This window comes from Corvus brachyrhynchos, unplaced genomic scaffold (genome assembly GCF_000691975.1).
Source record: "Corvus brachyrhynchos isolate BGI_N302 unplaced genomic scaffold, ASM69197v1 scaffold14, whole genome shotgun sequence".
Classification (NCBI taxonomy): Eukaryota; Metazoa; Chordata; class Aves; order Passeriformes; family Corvidae; genus Corvus; species Corvus brachyrhynchos.
The window spans coordinates 13,744,928-13,766,801 of NW_008239110.1; the positions used below are offsets into that span (position 1 = coordinate 13,744,928).

The 21,874-nt window shown below is 35.9% G+C and overlaps 1 protein-coding gene across 1 annotated transcript in view; it reads right to left on the reverse strand.

The window, feature by feature from the left end:
* TRDN (triadin) overlaps positions 1-20,989 on the reverse strand; it is a 143,992-nt gene extending 123,003 nt beyond the window's left edge. The window contains exon 1 of the mRNA XM_017739416.1: positions 20,526-20,989. Coding sequence (XP_017594905.1) covers positions 20,526-20,547 — 22 coding nt within the window. The 5' untranslated portion in view covers positions 20,548-20,989. The remainder of the gene's footprint in view (positions 1-20,525) is intronic.
* Positions 20,990-21,874: the final 885 nt, after the last annotated feature.

Consider the following 21,874-nt stretch of genomic DNA (forward strand, 5'->3'; position numbering starts at 1 on the left):
AAAAATAGGATAAATTATTTTATAAAATCAAAACTGGAGGATGTGCAGTTGATAAGAACATGGGAAATGTCATTTACTGCAGTTTAAACTAGATACTAAGATACGGCAAAGGGACACTGAGTTGCTTTCTTTCCAAAAGGCAGCAGACTTCACCTTTTCATGTTCTGAAAGTTAGAAATTTACATTTTTCTCTTTGAAGTATCTCTTCATGTTTTTTACATTGTCTTAGAAATATGTTTTTTTAAAAAATCAAACGTTTAATTTCCATCTTCTCAGTATGCAGATAAGAATGCAACTGAATTCTGAACACTCAATTCTAAACTACCAGCAGCCTGAAAAATCCATTATTTTTTGGTTCCACATATGAATTTTTTTATCGATTGTTAGTAATATCTTCCCTTCTTTGGAAATAAATTGGTGCTCTGAAACAGTAAATGGTTTTACCTTCCTGTTCATCTTAGCAATCTGACATTTCAGAAAGAGATGCTAAAGGGATATTTAGACACACTTCTGAGTTGATCTAAGCTGAGAGGTACATCTTATCTTTTAAAATGTCAAAATGAAGGTTGGAGAAAAACGACTGCCATTTATCTCCAAGTAGCAGTGGACCTTCTGAAGCAAGAACACTGGATGCAGTCCCCTTTTTAATAGTTTTTGAAAACTCAACTCTACACATCCTTGAAATATTCAGAAGGGATTAGAAAAAGACCATTGACTTATTTTTTATTGTAGAAAAAAAAATAATCTGTTCTCATCTGTAAAATGATGATAGTCCTAATAAATATTGAAAGTTACTAGAATAAATTGTAGGTTACACACACACCTATCTTCACTCTGAACAAGTCTACCAGTACAAAGAAACTCTGTAAAGACAATTCCAGATCTGTGCTTCCTCTGATGGAACTACTATTTTCTCACAAATAAGTGTATTGAGGAATGGTTAATAAGATTATTTGCTTGATTTCTTTTATTCCAAGCTAACTTGACCGTGAAGGTTGGACCAACTTTATATGTCTTAATGGACTCACATGCACAGACTCTGAAAACCAAAGTAGTTCTAACAATAATTTGCTATACTCTCTGCAGGTTATGGTGCAAGCAGTGTCTCCTGTTGCAAGTCTGACAACTCTTCCATATGGAGCCACCCAGGCACTACAGCACTCAAATATGGAGCTCACCACATGCACAGTTTGAACGCATATACTCCTAAGTCACACTGAAGAAATTTGGTCACAGGTGATTTACCAGACACAGAACATGAAGGTATTTTTAGCAAACAGAAATTGCAATACTGAATTATGCAGTACATATATATTTATTGGAAAAATTTTGTTAAAAATTGGAACAAAAAATTCTCATCTGACAGTAGGGGAAAACTAAAATAAGTGCCTGTGGCAAGTTAGTCATCTATGTCACTGTTATATCTCACCTGTAAATGGCAATTTGCAACTACATTATGGGTCATGCTGTGTGTGAGAGAGAAAACTGAAAGCAAGCTGCTAAAGAAAACTGTTATGTGGCTTACAAAATAGTATAACCAATTTCCCAAGAGACAGTAGTTAGCTGTAGCGAACAGATGAACCAAGGTCTATCTTCTGTCAAGAGAGTTATTTTCTAATAAATATGAGAGTACTCCATCTGTATGCTTAAATAATAGCTAAAGGCAAGACCACTTCTATATAGGCACCTAAGATAATAGGGAAATGAGGTTTTCTGAAACCTGCTTCTAAAGTTATGTTCCTATCGAAATGTAAACTCAAAATTCTTTCTGATATGCTCCTTGCATTCAGTGTGTGTTCCAATAAGAAAAGAATTCTAGGAAGCAGTGGCAATCATTATAGAAATGGTTCATCTGAAGGCTTTGGTTTTGGGTTGGGTTATTTTTTTTCTTTTCTTCTGTTTTTGGTGTGAAAGAATCTTTTAGAAAATATCTTTTCAGTTTTTGGTCACAAGAGGGATCTTGAACTGACACGGATGAATAGAATTCAGTGTTTAGATAAAAATCAATGGTGTGTTTCATCATTTTCTTTTTGCAATAACAATCCCTAAAACCATAACTTGAAGTTTAACCTTGATCGACTAAATTAACAATTTCATTCATCTCTAATCTTCATTTGGAAAAAGGCGTGATCTCTAAGGGCAGCTGAGACATGTAGGCTATGCTGTCACAGTGAGAACAGTTGATCTTTGTTGAGGGTTCATATTCACAACACACCTCTCATCTAACATGTAGTCTGAAATTATCAAGAGCTGAGAAATCTTCACACTATTTTACAAAGATTTCTTTAATAGAATATTATGCCAGATGATCACATCTTAGAAGAAAACTTTATTTCAAATCAATATTAGGTAATCTGGAAAAATGGGAGGTTTTTGAGACTATTGAGACTCATTCCTGAACCAGCTACCATAATTTAGCCATATCTTAATCCATTTTGCTCAGGATTACACCCTGGCCAAGTTTTGGAATGTGTGAAAACCTTTTCAATCTAAATTTGATGAGAAAAGATCACTACATAGTATTCATGTACAGGTACAGAGCCCTAGGTATCTTTTCTCTTTTACTTGTTATGCAGATATTTTTGTGGAACCTCATGTACACACTGAAAAAAAAAAAAGAAGATTTAGGATTCTTTGAAGGTTACCTGAGGAAAAAACAAAATTCCCTCAATAACTGTAGCCATTCTCTTCATCCTTCCTCCTTCCAGCCCAAATCAATCAACACCTGTCTGCAGAACAAGGTCATGACTACTTTTCAGAAATTGTGAGCAACACCTGAATTTTACCCACAAACAAATTAACAGTAAATGAGCCTATTAATGAGTCTGTCTTGTACCCATACCTAAGTCCAGAGAATATCTAATACTGCTAATTTTCACACTGTTACATTCTGAACAAAAGAAAACCCAGAAAGAGTTCCTTAGAAACATAATGAATAGCCTAAAGATTGGTTTAGGGACTCATGCTTCTGTGACCTGGATATCAGGTCCAAAGTCCTCCTCATTTATTATGAGGGGCTAGAGATAACCAACAATTTAAATCTTCCTAATACACCTCTTCAGATTTCTGCAGAGTAGGTGAGGTGTAATAATAAAGATCTCAACAGACCACACAGATATGAGATTCGGGTCTCTAATTTATCCCAGTGATAAATGCAAGAAGTGATTATCTTGCTACATTATCTAGCTTGAGAAATTGAACCAATTTTTGTAATAATTTCTAGAAATATTCCTCATTAGGAAGTGAGATATTCATGTGGCATATAAAATAAAACTTGAAATTATGGGCAAGTCTGGATTAAAATCTATGCACAAGGAAGTACAGTTCCATACCTCTCCACTACTACTTAGCAAAGGAAACTATGGAATGCAAATTCACCTTTTGAGTATTTGCTATGATGTATATGGAAAATCTGCTGAATTATAAAATTTAAAAAAATAGCTTTTTCTCTATGTCTTTGAAAATGAAAAAATTTATCCATATAAAAGATATAATACCAAGGAAGATGTTTATAATATAGGATTTAGGCCTCAGGAAAGGAAAAAAGAGCTTAGATCCATGGTTTAGTTGTTAAGTGACTCAGAGAAGTGACAACTTAATTCTGAAAAATATTCACATGAAAGTTTTACTTGTAGGCTAACAGTCCTTTAAACATATTCAGTGACAGATAAAGTAAAAATATTCCCTAAATTAAATGATTCCTAAAGCAGAATATGATTTATTGTAAAAATCTATCTGTATAGATTTTGTCTAAGATATTTCTTTACCCTACTTACATTAAGCTTCTAAACACATAACCCAAACCAGGAAGAATACATTAAGTATAAGCTTATGTCTTTGTAATATATGTGAATTAAAAATTATTCTCTACTGAGAGACATATTTGTAAAATTATCTTAATATAAGTTTCCAAATTCTAGGAAAGAAATTAAAACTACACACTTTTGGGCAGAGCATAGAATCAGAGAATCCTTTAGGTTGGAAAAGACCTTTAAGATCATCCAGAGCCCAATTGTTAACTCCAAGTGCTGCCAGGGCCATCACTAGACCATGTCCCTCAGGTTTTAAAGACTTCCAGTGATGGTGACTCCACCATTTCTCTGGGCAACCTGTTCCAGTGTTTAACCACCCTTTTCATGACAAAATGTTTTCCTAATACCCAACCTAAACCTCATCTGGCAGAGCTTGAGGCAGTTTCCTCTTGTCCCATTGCTTATTACTTGGGAGAAGAGACTGAACCCCACCTGGATACAGTCTCCTTTCAGGTGGTTGTAGAGAGCAATAAGGTCTCCCCTGAGCCTCCTTTCTCCAGGCTGAATAACCCCAGTTCCCTCAGCTCCTCATAAGACTCTAAACTCTTTAGCAGCACAGAACGTTGCAAATTTATCATTAATTTTAATTTACTCTCATGGCATTTTTCTAGTCAGCGTTAGCATAAAAATGAAACAAAATTGTTGAAATGTCCGAGTTGCTCTTTCTGGGGAACTCTCTGCCCTATGTATGGATGGGGAATCCATTTCCTTACATTTTTGGAATGTGAATATTCCTGGACTTCATAGCCTCTCTCATTTCCTGTGTCTGCTTTATAACATTGGACATAAGGTTCAGCATAATTTGGCAGTGGAACATTAATTAACGTAAGCAGACTTCAGCAGAGCAGACCTCAAAACTCAGTGATGCATCTTAGAACAGATGAAAACCTTTCCACTTATTTTAAGGAGATGATCAGTCCCAAAAGCTTTCATAATATTAAAGCTTTGCCTCAGTACTGTTCAAAAGATTTTATTTCAAGTTTAAAAAAAGCCACTATCTTGAGGTGGGCCCTCGATGTTATTATTGCTAACTGGAACAGAAAGTGAGCTACATCAAGGAAAAATTTTGACCTGGTTGGAATGATAGCTTCCTTATTACCTCCCATGGATTCTAAATCAACTAATCTTTGGCATCTGCTGTAAACATGTATAAAGTCATCACAAAACCATTCAGCTATCCTTCACAAGCTGTAACACCTCCCCACATTCTCAGTAGAGCAGATCCATACAGCTCCAATATTCCTAGCCCACAGTAACAGCAGGTGCTGCAAAGTTTCCACCCAGCATGAGCGCCTTGCATGAGCATCAGACACTTGCAGGACCTCTGTAATGTTCCTGGCATCTTGCCTTGACCTTTGTTATTTTGCACTTTGATCTCTGACTGTTGGTGGGATAGGAAAAGACAAGAACAAAGTTGCATACCTATGCTTGAAGTTCAGCCATGAAAAGGATGTTTATGCATGTTTGTCCTAATTTTGTCCCAATATTTTCCATCCAACAGAAAAACACTTTTATTTCATATCGATGGAATGGAGATGATAGCTGGCATTGTTTCCCAGACAACCTGTCTGGTGTTCAGAAGTTTTCTAATGATGCTCAAACAGGTCCATATAAACACAATGTTCTCTTATTTATTAAATATTGACATAGTCTCTGGTCACATTCAAAGTGTACAATTGTGTTTTGTGTATTTTTATAGATCTTCAAATCTGGATTTTTTTGCCCCATGTCTTCTAATATATATCCTCCATCTGATGCCTTGATGGGGCTACCTAAAAACAGGGGCTAGACAAAGTTAAGAGGATAAGGGTGGGTATATTTATTGAAGGGCCTTCAGATACACTTTGGACAGTCAGAGCCTCAGTGGCTACACCCAAAAACGGATGACCAGTCACGAGTTTTTCATACTTTTATAAGTTTGGTCCATTTGCATAGCAGGGGTTAATCCTCCAATTACAACTTTAGGTAATGAAGTTGTTTATTCTAAGTTTGTTCCCCCCGATCCACTTTTGTTTACATATTTCGGGGCCTGAGACAGTAAGGTATCCTTGAAGTTCAGGCCCAGAGAAGAATTGTTTTGTCTGACCAAAATGGGAGAACAGTAGCTAGCAGTTTATATGGAGTTTTAGAGTTACACACTAAAGCATTGCAGAATTACAAATATATGAAAAATATAAAAACTAAAATCCTAAGGCATCACCTCCAGTTCACACTCTGATGAAGGGCCATTTTATTTTCACTCTGAAGAAAAGAAGCAATGGGAATCTCCTAACTTCTGGCTCACTGCTCCTCTACACTGAACATAATGCAGGCTTCCCATGAGTGTAGTTGTTTGTCTTCAGCCATTTTCTTAGGGTTTTAATACACATTCAGCATATGTATAACATTTCTTGAATATTTCCTTCTTGGATTCTAAGAATACAGACGCTACTGCTACTTTTTCATTCCAGGAAACTTTCAAGCAATTGTCTGATATTTCTTTAGTATTAATAGAGTAGTTTCAACTCATAACTTTGCCAGTATAATGAAAAGACATAGAGATGTCCTCTGCAGATGTAGAAGTTGATAGTCCTTTCTAAATTTTTAATAAAGCTTTTGAGAGTTACTTAGTTATCCTGCCTACATGTTTGCAAGATTTTGCCGGCTGTTATATTCTAGTGAAAGGCCTATTCATCATCTAACCTTTCTTTATTAATTTCCTTTTCTATTATATCAATAGAGTGCTGCTTCAGCTGTAATTATGTAAGTGCTAATAAATAAAAAATGCATACTTTCACATCTATTGAAAATGAACACTTACTTTACAGTCAATATTTCATCCTTACAGCTTACATTTACTATATTCTTATGGTCATCTAACTGATAATCTTTCACTCACTAATACAATTCATGGCCCCAAAACTATAATACATTCACAATGCTATTAAACTATTATGGTAGAAGACAAGAACAGACACAAAATATATCTAATATAATTGAATGATTAATAGCGAATAACATTCATAACATTAAATAGAGGAAGGCCATAAGATATTGTACTACACTTGCTATTTTTGTTTTGTTGGGTTTTTGTTCAGTTTTTTGTTTGTTTGTTTTGGTTGGTTGGTTGGTTAGTTTTTTGGGGTTTTTTTGTCATTTGTTTGTTTAAGGTAGTGCTTTATTTAGACTTTAGGACAAGTGTCATATAGGAATTGTGAAATCAGCTGTATAGGATGATACTCTTAAAGAACGCTACCTACATACTGCACAGCATTCCCTGCACTCCTCAGGACCTGAACAGGAAGGGTACTTCTGACAGGTAAGTGGAGAAAAGCTGAAGTGTCTTTATGATCCTTACATCATTGGAAACTGTGACAAAAGGTTTGTCTGAGACAAGACTTAAATAAGACATCAGTCTGATATACAGCTAGGCCTTACCAACAGTCCAGATCAACAGTTCATTTCTATTCAACTTGCTGATCAGGGCAGGAGGAGTATCAGTTTTTAAGGGACATCCATGAGATATAAGAGAGAGTTGGAACATTTTCCTTGACACCAAATAGGCAGGCTAGTTAGATTTTCTTCATTCCATTTCCAGAAATGTTCAGACCTAGAGCACTACAGGCTGAGAGAGTCACTTTGGTATTTTTTCCTCAGAGGGTGCTATTCCCTGGTAATCCACTACACAAATGAACACAGAAGACCACCAGCCATCAAGGGCTTGTTAAAGTCCCATGATCAAGTGTTGAAAATGTTGATAACAAGTCTGCATGTACGAGAAAGTGTAAGATCTATTTGTCATGGAAAAATATTGTCAAGATTTGCATCATGCACAATGTATTTCTGTCCAAACTGATACTTCAATTCACATCACCTTTAGTTAGGAGCTACTTCTTTTGCAGAAGGAAGTATAGGTTATAAAGAGTTAGAGTGCTGAAGCATTTGCAGATTCATATAGTGGAAATTTTGGCAGGCAGATTTTATACAGAATAAATTCTGATGATACCTTCAGAAGCATACAAGCCATGAAAATAGTATTTGTACAAGACTTCCACAGAAAATTAATAGTCTATATGTTTGGATGTTCATATTATTCATATCTATGTCCAGAAAAATTGTTCATTAAATTCTGGTTATAAAATCAATGAAGAATAAAATAATTTATTATTTCTTTATCTTCCCTCTTAAATGCCCTGGCATTCAAGCAAGTTGGAAAGCCAAAACAAAAGTTATGTTTCTTTAAACAAAGTAAATCAGAAAAGTACTGAACATTAATAAAGGACTAGAAAAATGTGCTTTTTCACATAGAATATGTACTCTTCTTTTTCTGATGAGACACCACTACAGTTCTAGTTCTTTTCAAAACGATTGAAAATACACTCTTCAATGACTGTGAGAATAAAAGGTAACATTTCTATATTTAATGTGGCAGGAAACCTTGATTCTTCCAATAAAATAATGAAAAGCATGAAAGAAGTACAAAGATTGAAAGCAAACATAGATAGTCTTGACTGTGCTTGAAAACAGCTGAATCTTTTCCAAAACCAAATTCAGAGATTTAGCAAATTTCATGCAGACAGCATTCATTAAAGGCCTAAATAAGTGCATCTACTTTTTGAAGACTTAGAATTGTATAATTAGACAAAGTGAAATTATTCTCTACAAAAACCTAAAAGACAACAAGGATTTTGTTGTTAGTAGTAGCAACAATGGCTATTTCAAAGTCATTGACTGGAAATATTCAATGAGTCCACAAATGTAAAAGAGTTTACAGTAAGCACAAAAAGGGGAATAAAAATAGGACTGAGACAGGGAAAATCTTTGAATCTTGTCTTCAAGAATAGGAGTGTAGAGAATGCACTCTGTGAACGCTGAAAATATTAGCTGAATTTTCATTCCCACTGACTTGAACCAGTTCTGTCTATGGGAAGGTGGATCTCGCTTGTATATTCCTTAGACACAACTGAAAAAAAAGGTTTTTTCATGATGAAACTAGTGAGACAACTGTTATATTAAAATAGACTTTAAAAAATACACAGAGGTTTCTGAAGTTTACAGTATGCTTCTACAACCTAAACTTTAAGACAGGGTGACATTCTTCTGTGAAGTCCATTTAGCCTGAAGATTTTAATACCTTCATTTCTCTGTCTGCAGAATACACAGCATATTCTGGTTTAAAGTGCATTAATGTTGTAGCTGATGTTTGATTTATACTTACATAAGTAAAGCACACTCTAAAAGAGAAGGTGCTTTGGCACTGCTTGCATTCAAAGATGAGAACAGAGGAGAAAGAGGAACACTGTGTACAACCAGGACTTCACAGGCTTTTGTAAACACTCCATTTTTTTAGCACACTTTATAAATTTTCTTTATTTTGATGCCTACTCTTGTGCAAAAAAAGAAACTTTTTTTTTTTTTCTGGTTGGTTGGTTGGTTGGTTGGGTTTTTTTGCAGATTGGAGATTGATTTCAGTTACATAGCAAACTACAAGCAGTCCACCAGGTAACTGAGAAAATGAGTAGTTAGGGTGGGAAGAAAATCCAGAGAATTTTTTAAGGACTTACAAGCTTTTATTTCACCATTTCTTTCTAATCTTTAACACAAGGCTGTAATATTATTCATAAATAGTTTTTATGTCCTGTATGCCCACAAGACCAGGAATTCAGGCTTCTGCAGAATTTTTTTGCAGACATTGCAGGACAAGAGGAAAGATCTCCCTTCCTGCTTATTTTCATAAACATAGGAAAATGGGGAGATGTGGAATTGGCTAAAAATTAGATTTCTGGGCTAGAAAACAGACACATAATAGCATTATAAAATGCTTTTTTGTTCTTAGTTTAATAGTTTCACCTGAAGAACAGCTGCTTCCTCCAGTGGGACAAGACTGACACTGGAATTACTCCAATGCAACTGATGCACATCTATTTTCAAAAGAAGATATAATTCATACCTGCCTACCTGGGCATTTTCAGGGGAAGATGGAGCATCTGGAAGTTAAAATTGTATTCACATTTGAGAAATGCCAAGAATATGTAAACAGCTTGATGAAAGAATAGAGAGGAAAGTGGCAGAGTCTGCAGATACAAGGAATCAATGATTACAACTTCATGGTATTTGCAAATAAATATGCTGCATTCACAGCTCAGAGTGTCCCAGTACCATTGAGAGAACAATGGACAGGGTTAGCTGAAATTTTACATAAAGTTTGCAGTATCTCAGACAAATTTCTGCTGTGTTGAAATATTATTTCTGAACATGAAGAGTTCTGATACTTGAGAATAAACTCAAAAGCACTGTAAGTACAAGAACTAAGAAGTACTGTTGCTGCCTGTTCTGCTTGAAATAGCACTGATTTGAGGCAGCAGAACTAAGAATTTAATAGACAGGATGATTAATGGGAGTACAAAAGGTGGGGAAAGTGAGGCATGAAGGTGTGTTGGAGGGGTGTGTGCCTATTGGGAGTACAGGCTCAGCTGCCCTTTTTGTTGCACCTGGGGACATGGGATCACTGCAGCCATCTAGCACTGGCAGGAGAGACATCCCACTGCAAATGGCTCTGGCAGGGAGTAGTGAGGAATCTCATAGGCCCCGAAGGCCACCAGATGTGGCCATTTCTGGGAGAATGAAGAGTGCAGTAATCACTTTTCTTCTTTGTGTTACTCACGTGAAAAACCCAGTCATCAGACGGAAATATAAAACATGGCTTATGTATCGGAACAGCACAAGTAAGCACGAAAAATATTCTCCAGAATTTAATTACAAAATCACAGAATCATTTAGGGTTAAGATCTCTGAGATGATCAAGTTCAAACTTTGAGTGATCGCCACCTTGCCAGCTAGACCACAGCACTGGGTGCCGTGTCCAGTTGTTTCTTAAACACCTCCAGGGATAGACTCCATCACCTCCCTGGACAGTCCATTCCAATGTATTACAACCATTTCCATGAAGTAATTCTCCTGATATCCAACCTGTACCTCCCCTGGTGCAGCTGGAGGCTATGTCCTCTTGTCCTGTCACTGGGAGAAGAGGCTGACCCCCATCTCATTGCAACCTCCTTTCAGGCAGAGAGCAATAAGTTCTCCCCAGAGCCCCCTTTTCTCCAGGCAAGTGAGGGTGCTTTTGGACAGTTGTATAGTTTAATATTCACTTTACTAGAACACTGAAGCTTAAAATTATTACCAAAAATACTTTGTTCTCTAAAATATTAAGGAAATCAAAGAATCTTTAAAAGTTTAAATTATTTTAGGGTTCTAGTGTAGAGACTGTTTCCAGCTGCATGAAGCAAAGTCATTGTACCCATGTAGCCCTGACCTAGGCACTACCAGAGGGAAAAAAAATAGATCCAGTTCCACTTTACAGTTCTCAGCCATCACAGATGTGGCTTTATTTCTGATCTATACTTAGAAAGACACACTGAAGAGTGGATAGCAACATTGTTGTAAAACTTAGTTTTACGACTGACTTTCCCTTTTGTGAAACTGCCCTTAGCATTCACAGTGCGAAATGTATTCACCTGTCCTGACTGATGAATGAAATGATGGCAAATATATTCATAAAAGGAATTCTCCACTAATTAGTTTTTAAGACAAAAACCTAGCCCTCATCATCGTTTTTTCTGTATAGTTAAAATTATCTTAATTCATTAACTCTGGCAAAATTGCTCATTTCCCTTCCCAGTGCACTAATATCTGCATATACACATATTAATTCACATTTAATTTTAAGTGTGTGCTGAAACCTCATCAATACTTTTAGCTAACCTTTCCAATCTTCCCCAAAATTTCATTCTCATATATTTGTAGTTGTTTTCCACAAAATTTCCGAAGTTCCCTTCTTTCCAGAGTAACAGTGACCTAGCAAAGTTTCCTTGTCATCATTCCTACATGACCTCTGTATAAAGAAAACAACAACAAATTACTGGACACTTCTGGTTCAATAGGAACTTTCAGGAAAATACAGTCAAGTTGTACTACAAAATCTATGGATATCTCCCTTGTGATAAATGAAAGGAATAGGCATAGAGCTGTGTCTTTGGGCAGAGGGACAGACTGCACTTATTTCTGGAAGGGGAAGGAAGAGAGAGAATAAGTTGGGAGAGTTTTCACTGCTACTGATCTGGAAACTCGTCATTTCATCTGGTTTCCTAACAGCAGAGTAGAACATTACATTTTCCAGACCATTTCAGGTGGTTTCTATGTAATCAATACAAAATTACAATGTTAGAACAAGAGATGCATTTTAGGATAAATGTATCTCACACAGACTAATTCTGCTTGAGCATCTGATAATGAGGCTACTCTTGCTGGGAAAAAAAGATGCTTCTATTTAGTTCTAAGTTGACATTCCTCTTACTAAAGTAAAGCAAAAATTTTATGAAACATATTTACAGATTTAAAAAAAAAAGAGAGAAAAAAAGAGAAGGGTTTTTTGCCCTTCCATTTTTCAATCAAAAAAACCTTTTGCTCTCAGAACTCACTTTCTTCTGCAAAATAACATCTTCATCAACTTTACAGGTTGCAAGATAAATTTAGAGTAGAATATCAGTGGTTCTGCTCCAACTCATAGGGTACAGTCAGCCATCTAATCACGTAGCTGTTCTATTCAACCTCTACCACAGATCTTTTGAATAATAGTGTTATACTAACACTCCTGGTAAAAAACCAATCAACCAAACAAAAACCAACAAACCAAATCAACAGTAAATATATAAAAGGGTGAGTCTAACTTTAGATGCCTCCCTGCAAAATGATCACATTTTTACTATCATGAATGCAGATACAAAAAAAATTCTAGGAAGAAGAGAGTTCTAATATTTTTCTTAGAAAAAGCAATTGAAATTATACTAAGTTTATGTTTCAATTACAGTTTAAATATTGGGATTATAAAAATATTAAATATATAAATATATAAATATATAAATATATATTAAGTATATAACCTAAACTGTATCATATACATGGGTTATCACATCTTTGGGGTGTTAAGTTGTATCCTACACCAGTTGTGTTCATGTACTACAGCTGACTTCAGTAAGAGTTGAATGAATAGGTCTGAAGTCAAAATTGAGGTCCTAGCTGCTACAGAGGAAAAGGTCAATGCAAAATAAGGGCCTTAATATTTGAATAGATGTATTAAATTATGCCTCTAAAAACAGTTACCAAAAACTATATTTATGGTAATTATGTCAATTGTGAATAGCCTCTCAGCAAAGACTGAAACAAGATTTAGCCTTCCTGACATGCATAGAGAACCACAACTTAAATCTACATAATGGAATATAGGAAAAAATTGAGTTCATTTACATACCAAAAGAGGCTACAAAGGCTTAGATTCATTGTGCCTTTGACAAATTGACTCCAGGCAAAGGTACAGAGATACTTTTGAAGTTGTGAGAACATAAGCACGTACAGGGAGTAGCAGGTCTTTACTCATTACATATTTGTAAAGGATTTTTTAAAACTATCTTTGAAGAGAGAAAGAGGAGACTTCTCCAGTGAGGAAGTTTTTTTGTGCCTGGCATTTAATACTTTCCTTTCTTATGGTAAATGCCTTTGCATGGCACCAAGCAGAACTTTTAGACCAGATACAGGCCCATACTGTGCTTTTGGACTTATTCTAAAAGAAGGTCAAATCTGCCCCGGGACTCAAGTGAGGCTTATTCAAGACTTAAAGCCACAGCTTTTTCGTTCTGATTTCTAAGGACAAAGCTCAGCACTGACTATGATTTTGAGCAACTGAACTGATTTGAGTGAAAGTATAACACAGGTGAGTTTTAGCATATGGACCGTTTGGGAAAAAAAAAAGGAAAAAAGAAAAAATCAGTACCTCCTACAGTTTTTTTTTTCTATTCAGCCTCCTCTACATTGCATGATCATGTTTTGTTAGCTCATCTCCTTTACTCAAAATATAATGAGTCTAAAGAATAATGTAGCTGCTTACGTCGTGCTTTATCATATTCTTCTCATTAGCTTTTGTGTTTAGAGGAGGTGGATAAAAAAGTATCAGAGGCTACGAAGGAGAGAACGTGGGACAGAACAAGATCTGTCATCAGTGTCATCTGATAGTATTTCTGCTACCTGTTGGTGTCACTATCTCTACTGTTGGTCAAAGATTTGGTAGCCATGTACTTGCTTCGCAATTCCCGAAACAGACTTATATAAATCAACTGTGCTGTAGGCACATATTAGGAAAAAAAGCAGAAGCTAAATCTTGCTGGTCCCTTTTGACCACATACAGCTTAAACACACTTTCACTCAGGAATCTAAAGTCTGAATGGTCTGTTCCAATGCACTAAAGCTAGATATACCATATAAAGGCACAGGGATAAGGCTAAAATATTAAATAATCATATTTTCTGATAAAAATGTTTAAAGCTGACAAAAGAACATGGCAGTGGGATAATAAGGATAAGAAGCACAGCTAGTTGTCCATAGCTTTAAGTTGTCTTTAGATGCAGCGACTTTACATCTTACTTATCTTTCTTATCTACTCCATGTACTGTATTCCCAGTCTGATCTGTCAATGGAAAGCAGCAAGGATATGAAGCCTGCCTGTCTCTGCAAGTTCTCTTTGACCATACCTTTGGTTTGGTTTTAAAGCAATAAAAAACTGTGTTCATCTTTTACACCTCTCTGAAGACATTTCATTATTAAATCTCAACATGTCTCCTTTTTAAGACCCACTAAAATGAGGCTGCAGTGATGGAGTATAGGCTGGGAATATAATTTTTGATGCTTTTTGAATCTTAAACTAAAGTTTTCTGTAAATGTCATTTAAAAAAACACTCTTTAAAATTAAAAAAGAATTTAGGAAAACCCTGTGCTAAGGACCACACTTTCACAATACTACAATTTTACATTACTATTTATAGAAATCACATTTCTTTAAACAAAAAAATCTATGATCAAGACATTACAGTTGTGAAAAAGGTTAAAGAAATCACTGAATTGTTGAAAACCACTGTCTAAGCAGATGCAATCAAATTAAGGTAGTCTTTTTCTGAGAGTATAATCAGTCTGCAAATGCAAAGAATGTGTTCTTAATGTCAATTTATTTTACTATTTGAACTCAATTATGATCTTAATTTATATCAAGGAGTAATAAAAATGAGTTCTATCAATTATATATTCTTGTAGGATGCAGTCGCCAGGACCTAAATTAGAAATAGTATTATATTTGTTTAATAAACCATTTAACTTATCAAAACAACTTATATTTAAAATTGACTTTTTCCATTTAACCAGTAAGTAAATGTACATATATAAACAATTTTTAAATGCTGTGTTTGTACCATTTTAATTGAATTCCAATTTCCATCTTAAGGAAGCTTGACAGAAACCACAAATAAAAAAGACATCATTATCTAGCAAAAGAGAAATGCACCATTTACCATTCTCTATTATTTAAAACCAAAATATTCCCCCAACATGAAAAGACTAAGAATCTGGATAAATGGCTCCTAAAATATAGAATATGTTCTTAGACAGATATTTAGGTTATCTTTCTCTCTAAAAGGCACAAATTCAGTGAGAAGGGCTGCATTCTGTTACCATGTTAGGCTCTTTTGGAAAAAGAATGATAGATGACATATGTAAAAAACTTGAAAATTGATGTTTTGAAATCCAGGTTTCTTGCTTGTTGATTTAAATAATGATTAAAATCAATGACCTAAAAGTCTTTTCAATCATTTTGATTTAAAGCAATTCACTCTCTACTACTGTAATAAGATTTAAGTTGGTAAAATGAGTAGTTTCCACTAGTTCAATCTTTTTAAACAGAGAAGAAACCAGTGAATATCAGCATCAGAAAGAAACGAAAAAGTTTTTCATTTCCATAAATGGATGACCCTCTTCAAATAGGGTAACTCTGGTTTGTTTCTCTCTCCTCAGTATGTCCTGAACTGAAACTAGACCTGTATAATGAAACTTTTTAAAGTAAAACTGTTTCTGCTTTCCAGAACCAAGAAGTAAGAGCAGAGTGAATCTGCCTCTTACTCAGTATTTATATTGTAGGCAATGGGTAAAACTACTCAAAATATTTCTAGGGTAGATTTTTTTTCAAGGTTTAGGTCCCTCAGAAGCTTGGGACTTCTGAGAATGTAAGTAGTAGTACAGATTTCACTTTTAAATTAGTGGTAACTGATCTCCCCAATGACTTGAAAACACTAGAAGATTTTAAACACATTTCTTTTTATATAAGTAACCTTAAAATATGTTCTAAATACTTAAGACCTGAAGGTTCTTTAAAAAAAAAGTGAATAAATGTTCAGACCTACAGGCCAGCTGTTTGCCCACAAGTGAACAGGAGATAACTTTATACACACACTTTAACCTGTCATGGACTAACAACAGGACACATTAGCTTAGCCCTCTGGTTTATAGGCTTTAAGTCTTTCTACTGTCCAGACCTAGGACCCTGACTTTCTAAGGGGCTACTTAAGGTAATGAATGATATGTAAGAGTTTCCCGTACCAACTGAGTGTGCGTAAATACTGTATCAGCTTTGAGTAGCATTGTCCACAAATTCTTAAACCTGAAAGCCAAGCTAATCAATTTGGCCTCATGCTTGCCTCAACAGGCTATGAGAAAGCACCAAGGCTAAAAGCAAACTAACCAGCACAGTTCTCCAGACCCACAGTAATAGGGGAATACAATTTCTAAGGAATTTTGGTAAGAATTTGGAGCTTCTGTTCCCCACAAAGACTTTTTTGCAGGCAGACCTGGGTTTTCTGACTTTCTTGTCTTTGTGGAATTAAGCTGCTTATTTTACCTGGTTGTTCTGTCCTTAAAAATATAATGCTAAATTGTTGCATTCTCCTTATCCTGCTGTAATAGGTGTACTATCTTCTTCTTCGTCAACACTGAAGCCAGAAAAAGGAGACATCTTTTCATTTTGAAAATTTGCTAGATGCAAATGGATTCTGTGGAAACCTTCTAATTCCAAGCATAAACAGCAGTCTGGCTGAAGGGTAGGAAACACCTCCTATGCCTTTAGCCATGAAAATGAATCATCTAATCTAATTTATTCATCTAGGCCCCTTTTGGAGTCAGCACAACTGGCACCTCTAGCAGCAACTCATGAATTACCATAAGAAGCAGTTATTTTCCTCTTGCCTCTAGTGTGCCTTCATTAAACTTTTCACCAATTGGATAATACTGTTAGCTTCTGACCACCACACTTGTGAAATAATTGGGATTTAACCCTCTGGCTCTGGTATGTTATTTCTCATATATTAGTAGTTTCTTGTCTGTTAATCTTCAAGCATACAGGACACATTTTCTTGCCTTTTGAAATGGTTTACACCTTAAAACTTTTCATAGTTATCCAATAGTCTGAGAAAAGGGCTGAAATGCAGAAGCTAATTTTGATTTTGTCACTGACAAGCTGTGTGTAGCCTTGGGGCTAGCCTGTCTCCTTGCAGCCTGCTCCCAGACAGAGGAAATATGTAGTTGCACAGCTCTCAGCAGCAAAATAAGGACCAAACTGTGACTCATTGTCACATTTCTATTTGACTCTTGCTTCTCTCTTGCTCCACTGGGGAAATAAGTTGTGGCAGACAAACAGCTGGCACAGAAACCTTGTCTTTCTCCTCTCCTCGCCTCCCTGGATTAAATCAGTGCAGTCTCCAGAGCACTGCAGCAAGCAGAGATGAGTCTCTGTTCATTCTTCCCTGGATGGGAGGACAAAGTGTCAGGGGATGGCCATCAACCTTGCACTGTGCCCTGCAGGAGAATGGACTAGAAAGGACCAGCTATAGGGCTGGAGCTATTATGCACATACAGATTAAGGTGTACATTGGTAGAAGCCATTTCTCAGAGGTGTCAGACTTTTTCTGTATGTATTTCAGTGGTGGCAGCTCCAACTACATCTGCCATTGAGTCCAGTCCAATCTCTGTGTTCATAAACACAGGGAAGTATCATAGTTAGAGATACACGGCTTTCTAGACAATGCCTTAAGTAGAGCAGAGTAAAGATCCTGGCCACTACAAGAATATTCAGTAACTGCTTGAATGTAATAATAACAAGAACAGTAATTAGTAATCACTGTAATAATACTACTAATACTAATATTAATATTAGATCCTCAGAGTATTGCAAAGACAGAGTACTTAGTCTCTGTACTGCGTCTCTGTACTTTTTTTTTATAGAGTTTTAAGGACTTCCACTTTTTAATAGTACATTTCTGTGATCGCAATGACATGCAATCTGAGAATGCTGAAGATAATCCTCTGGAATCTTCTCCTAAATACTTGACAGCTAGAGACATAGGTCCTGCCAGCTTTCTAAGGACATTTATAAATTGCTGTCTTCAGAGATCTCATTTTATCTTTCACACTGTACATTTTACCAGTATTTCTACAACTAACAATTTGTAGCTGTGTAAAAGAATAAGTAGCACTTGTGGGTTTTGGTGTAAGTAGACAGGGCAGGGTCATTGTTTATTTGCTACATTTTAAAGTAACTTAGTCTAATTGTCATTATCATGATGGTGACGTGAAAGAGCCCCCCATTTCCCCTGCTCATCTGAATAGATCATTGTCCTGACACAGGCTGTCAGAAAGAGATACCCTGAGATGTGCACCAGCACACCCTGCCAGGGCTGTGCCATCTCTCTAAATGAGCACCCACACTGGCCATGGCAGTGCTGAAGCCTGCATTGCTGCTGTGCCCGGCTCTCGGATGTGTCAGCATGGTACCCCAAAAGGCAAGGAGCCTGAGAGTGTGGCTGTGCGACTAACAGTGGGAAAAAAAGGGTTATGAATACCTATTGCAAGGAGTAAGTGGTTTAGTTCTAACAAAGTCCTGAAGAGCCCAGCAAATCATGGGCTGGGGGGAGTTATATGGAAAAAAAAAATTTAAAAAAATTGTTTGAAGTAACACATGTTCGAATAGTTTTTTGTTTATCCAAACTATATGCTGCTGAAGTTCATATCTAAATTTTCAGATTGTGAGCGGAAGTACTAGCCCCAGAGGAAAATAAACTGCACTGAAACATTAGCTCCAGGCTGAATTCTTGCTTTTTTGCCAGAAATAAAATTTCCATCTTGTGGATACAGAATTTAAAAATCAGTCAATCAACATAAGTGCATTCCAAGTACATGAAAATAAAATAAAACTAAGCCAAACATAACTAAACGAAACTAATTATATAGTTTATTTTCCTGTCATGTGTAAGGTCAGCTTACTGGGGACCTGATGCCCCTTGTCATCTAAGTCTATGCTTCGCACAAAAAACCCCACAGAAGACACACACTGTTACAGCTAAGGAACTCCCATAAAAACACTATAAAAGCACAATGGAAACATTTTCAGACTCATTGTTTTCTGTCATTCTAGGGTCTTTTATTTTCTTTCTTTAATAAACTAAATGACTGAAAAGTCATTTCCAGACTGATTGAAAATTGCTATTTTTCTATTAATTTTTGATTTAAAATCTCACTAATTTGGTTGTTTCAAAGATTTCCCTGATAACAGCTAGAAAATAACCAATGTTTCCAACAAACCTAGTTAAGAACATCTGAATAAACCAGTGTTAGTGCTTGGGTTAGGGCTGTCAGGCCTTAGCCACCTGTTTTGGCAGTATTTGCAGCCAGAAGTAAATTATAGATCTGTTCAACTGCTGATTAAAAAATCACATTGCCTCCCTGCTGTGGCTAACCAGACATCAAGCAAGGATCGTACTGCTTGACTTAGTCCTAACATCAACCCTTAAAAAGGAAGGGGATCACTTTCTAATAACACTTAATGCAGATCCTCTTAAAAGTATGGACAATAAAAAATGGAAGATTAAAACTACGTCTTTCATGCACTAAAACACCACATAATCCTGAGAAGCAGAATAAATATAACACTCAGTAGACTGTTTAAAAGCATTTTTTTTGTATTTTTGTAATTATTAAAATTTTGTGGTTATTAAATTCTGGTAAACACTGGAAAGAAAAAGTTGGAGTGAATTTCAACTAAAATATTCAGTATTAAAGAGAGTTGAATTTTAAATATACCCCCCCTCTGACTTCAGCTGATAAAATATTGTTATGCATATAAAATATTATTTAAATATGAATGGTCAGGAAATATTAAAGTACCTGAAACATTCATATTTAGAATATGCATTTATTGGTTAATACAATTGCCTTTCATTCTTGCAGACCAAGATCTGGCATATTTATTTCAGCACAATTTTCACTCACTCCTTTAGAAATCTACCTGAATAAGGATTGCAGAGGGTTTTTTTACCTTTTGCTCTTCATGTACAGTTCACAAATACTCTGTGCACCCTATGGAAAAATCAGGGCCAACAAATTAAGCTATTCTGACTCTGGCAAATCTCTGATTATAAGGAGCTACCAAAGCTTTTTCTAAGCAAAGGCTTGAGAGTAGAACACCCTGAATTTCCGACATTCTCCTCTTGTATCACTCTAATGGAGCTGCCTAAAAAATGGTGTTCTGCAACTGAAACGAAGGTTATTTTTAGAGGTGTACAGAGAACTTGCTTCAGTAACTGGTAAAAACTCAGGCTACAGGAGTGGAAAAAAAAAAAAAAAAAAAAAAAAAAAAAAAAAAAAAGAAAAACCAGGAAAGAAAATTAAAAAGGATTCCAGAAAACAAAATTAAATGACCCTGGAGTGAAAACATTTGCTAAGAATAACAAATCATTTTGACATGCCAGTTCAATCATACTGTTAAAGCACATATCATTTTTGGTTAATTATATTTGAAAAGACTTACTGTACCTTCTGCTGTTATCTCGGCCATGATGATGGTAAGAGATACTCTGTTTAAAAGGTCAAGATTTACTGTGGCAGCTTAGATAGTACTTCTGGGTTGCTGACACTTGCAGGAGCTGCAGAATGAGAAGGAGGGAGGTCCTCTGCTTTGTGTAATTGTGTTCCTTCTTCTTTTGCACCCCCTGAAATGTCTGTTTCCTCTGCAGAATCCTGGCCTCCCAGAGCAACCCAAGGCCTTCCAGAGGCAACACTTAAAGCTCAGTCTAAAGTATCAGCTTCTAACAAAAATAGCCATGCCTCAGAGTGAGCCTTCAGAATGTTTCCTAGTATCCTCAGAACCATGCACACTACAAATAAAAAGTAAAAAGACACAGCTCTAAACAGGACAGGAATGCATGGAAAGGCAACAAAAATCAAAAAACTGGGAAAGAACTGTTCAACGCTCCCACAGCCTTGCTAGCATAATTGCAGTTCTTTGGGGGGTATGTCAGGAAACATGAAATATAGAGTTCAAAGTAACCTTATCCATCCCAGTACAACTTTATTCTTAGCACACTCAGTGCTTAGCACATTCTTCCTGGCCTTATATGGCTTGGGGAGGGTCCTATGAAGCTCACCGCTGACTAAGGGGGAGGGTAAATTTAGGTGATTTTCTCCACTTAGACTCTTAGTCGCAGTTCAGAACCAATTAAGATACTAATTTAAACCTATGAAATTGGTTTGGACATTTTTTGGTCCTCTTCTGATTTGCAGCAATTATCACTCATACCTGTGAAGTTCATTTAAGTATTACAGAACACTGATAAAAATTTAAATAATAATACTCTATATTATCTAGATATCTGAAGGTAATATGCAAAAAAAAATTAAGTAGATCAGATTTGTTTTTCTAGGTCTGATTCATGGAAATATTTAAGTAGCTCAAAAACACTATGATTTTTAAAAAGATTTTATAACGCTGAAAAGAAGCAGGTTTTTAAAAGGAATGAAAAGGAGGTAAAATATTAACAATTTAAACAAGAATAATTATTTAAAAACCTGAGTAATCTTTTCATTACACTACTTGCAACTTTGCAGCTATGGAATTATGTATGTGATCTATAGCTTGAAAATGAAATTAGCAAAAAAGTGCCCTCAAGCCAGCATACCTCTACGTAAATGTCATCGTCACATGAAATCAGAAACCATCTCAAACAGCTCTTGCTAGTGAACCTATAGTCACCTTGTCTCTGCTACGTGAGCTGGCATTTACACTTCTCATCTTCCCTCCAGGAGACATAAGCACCTGGCTCTGTGGCAAAGTGTGGGGAAAGGAATCTATTTATCCAATGCACAAGATGCAGAAGCAAAGGTTC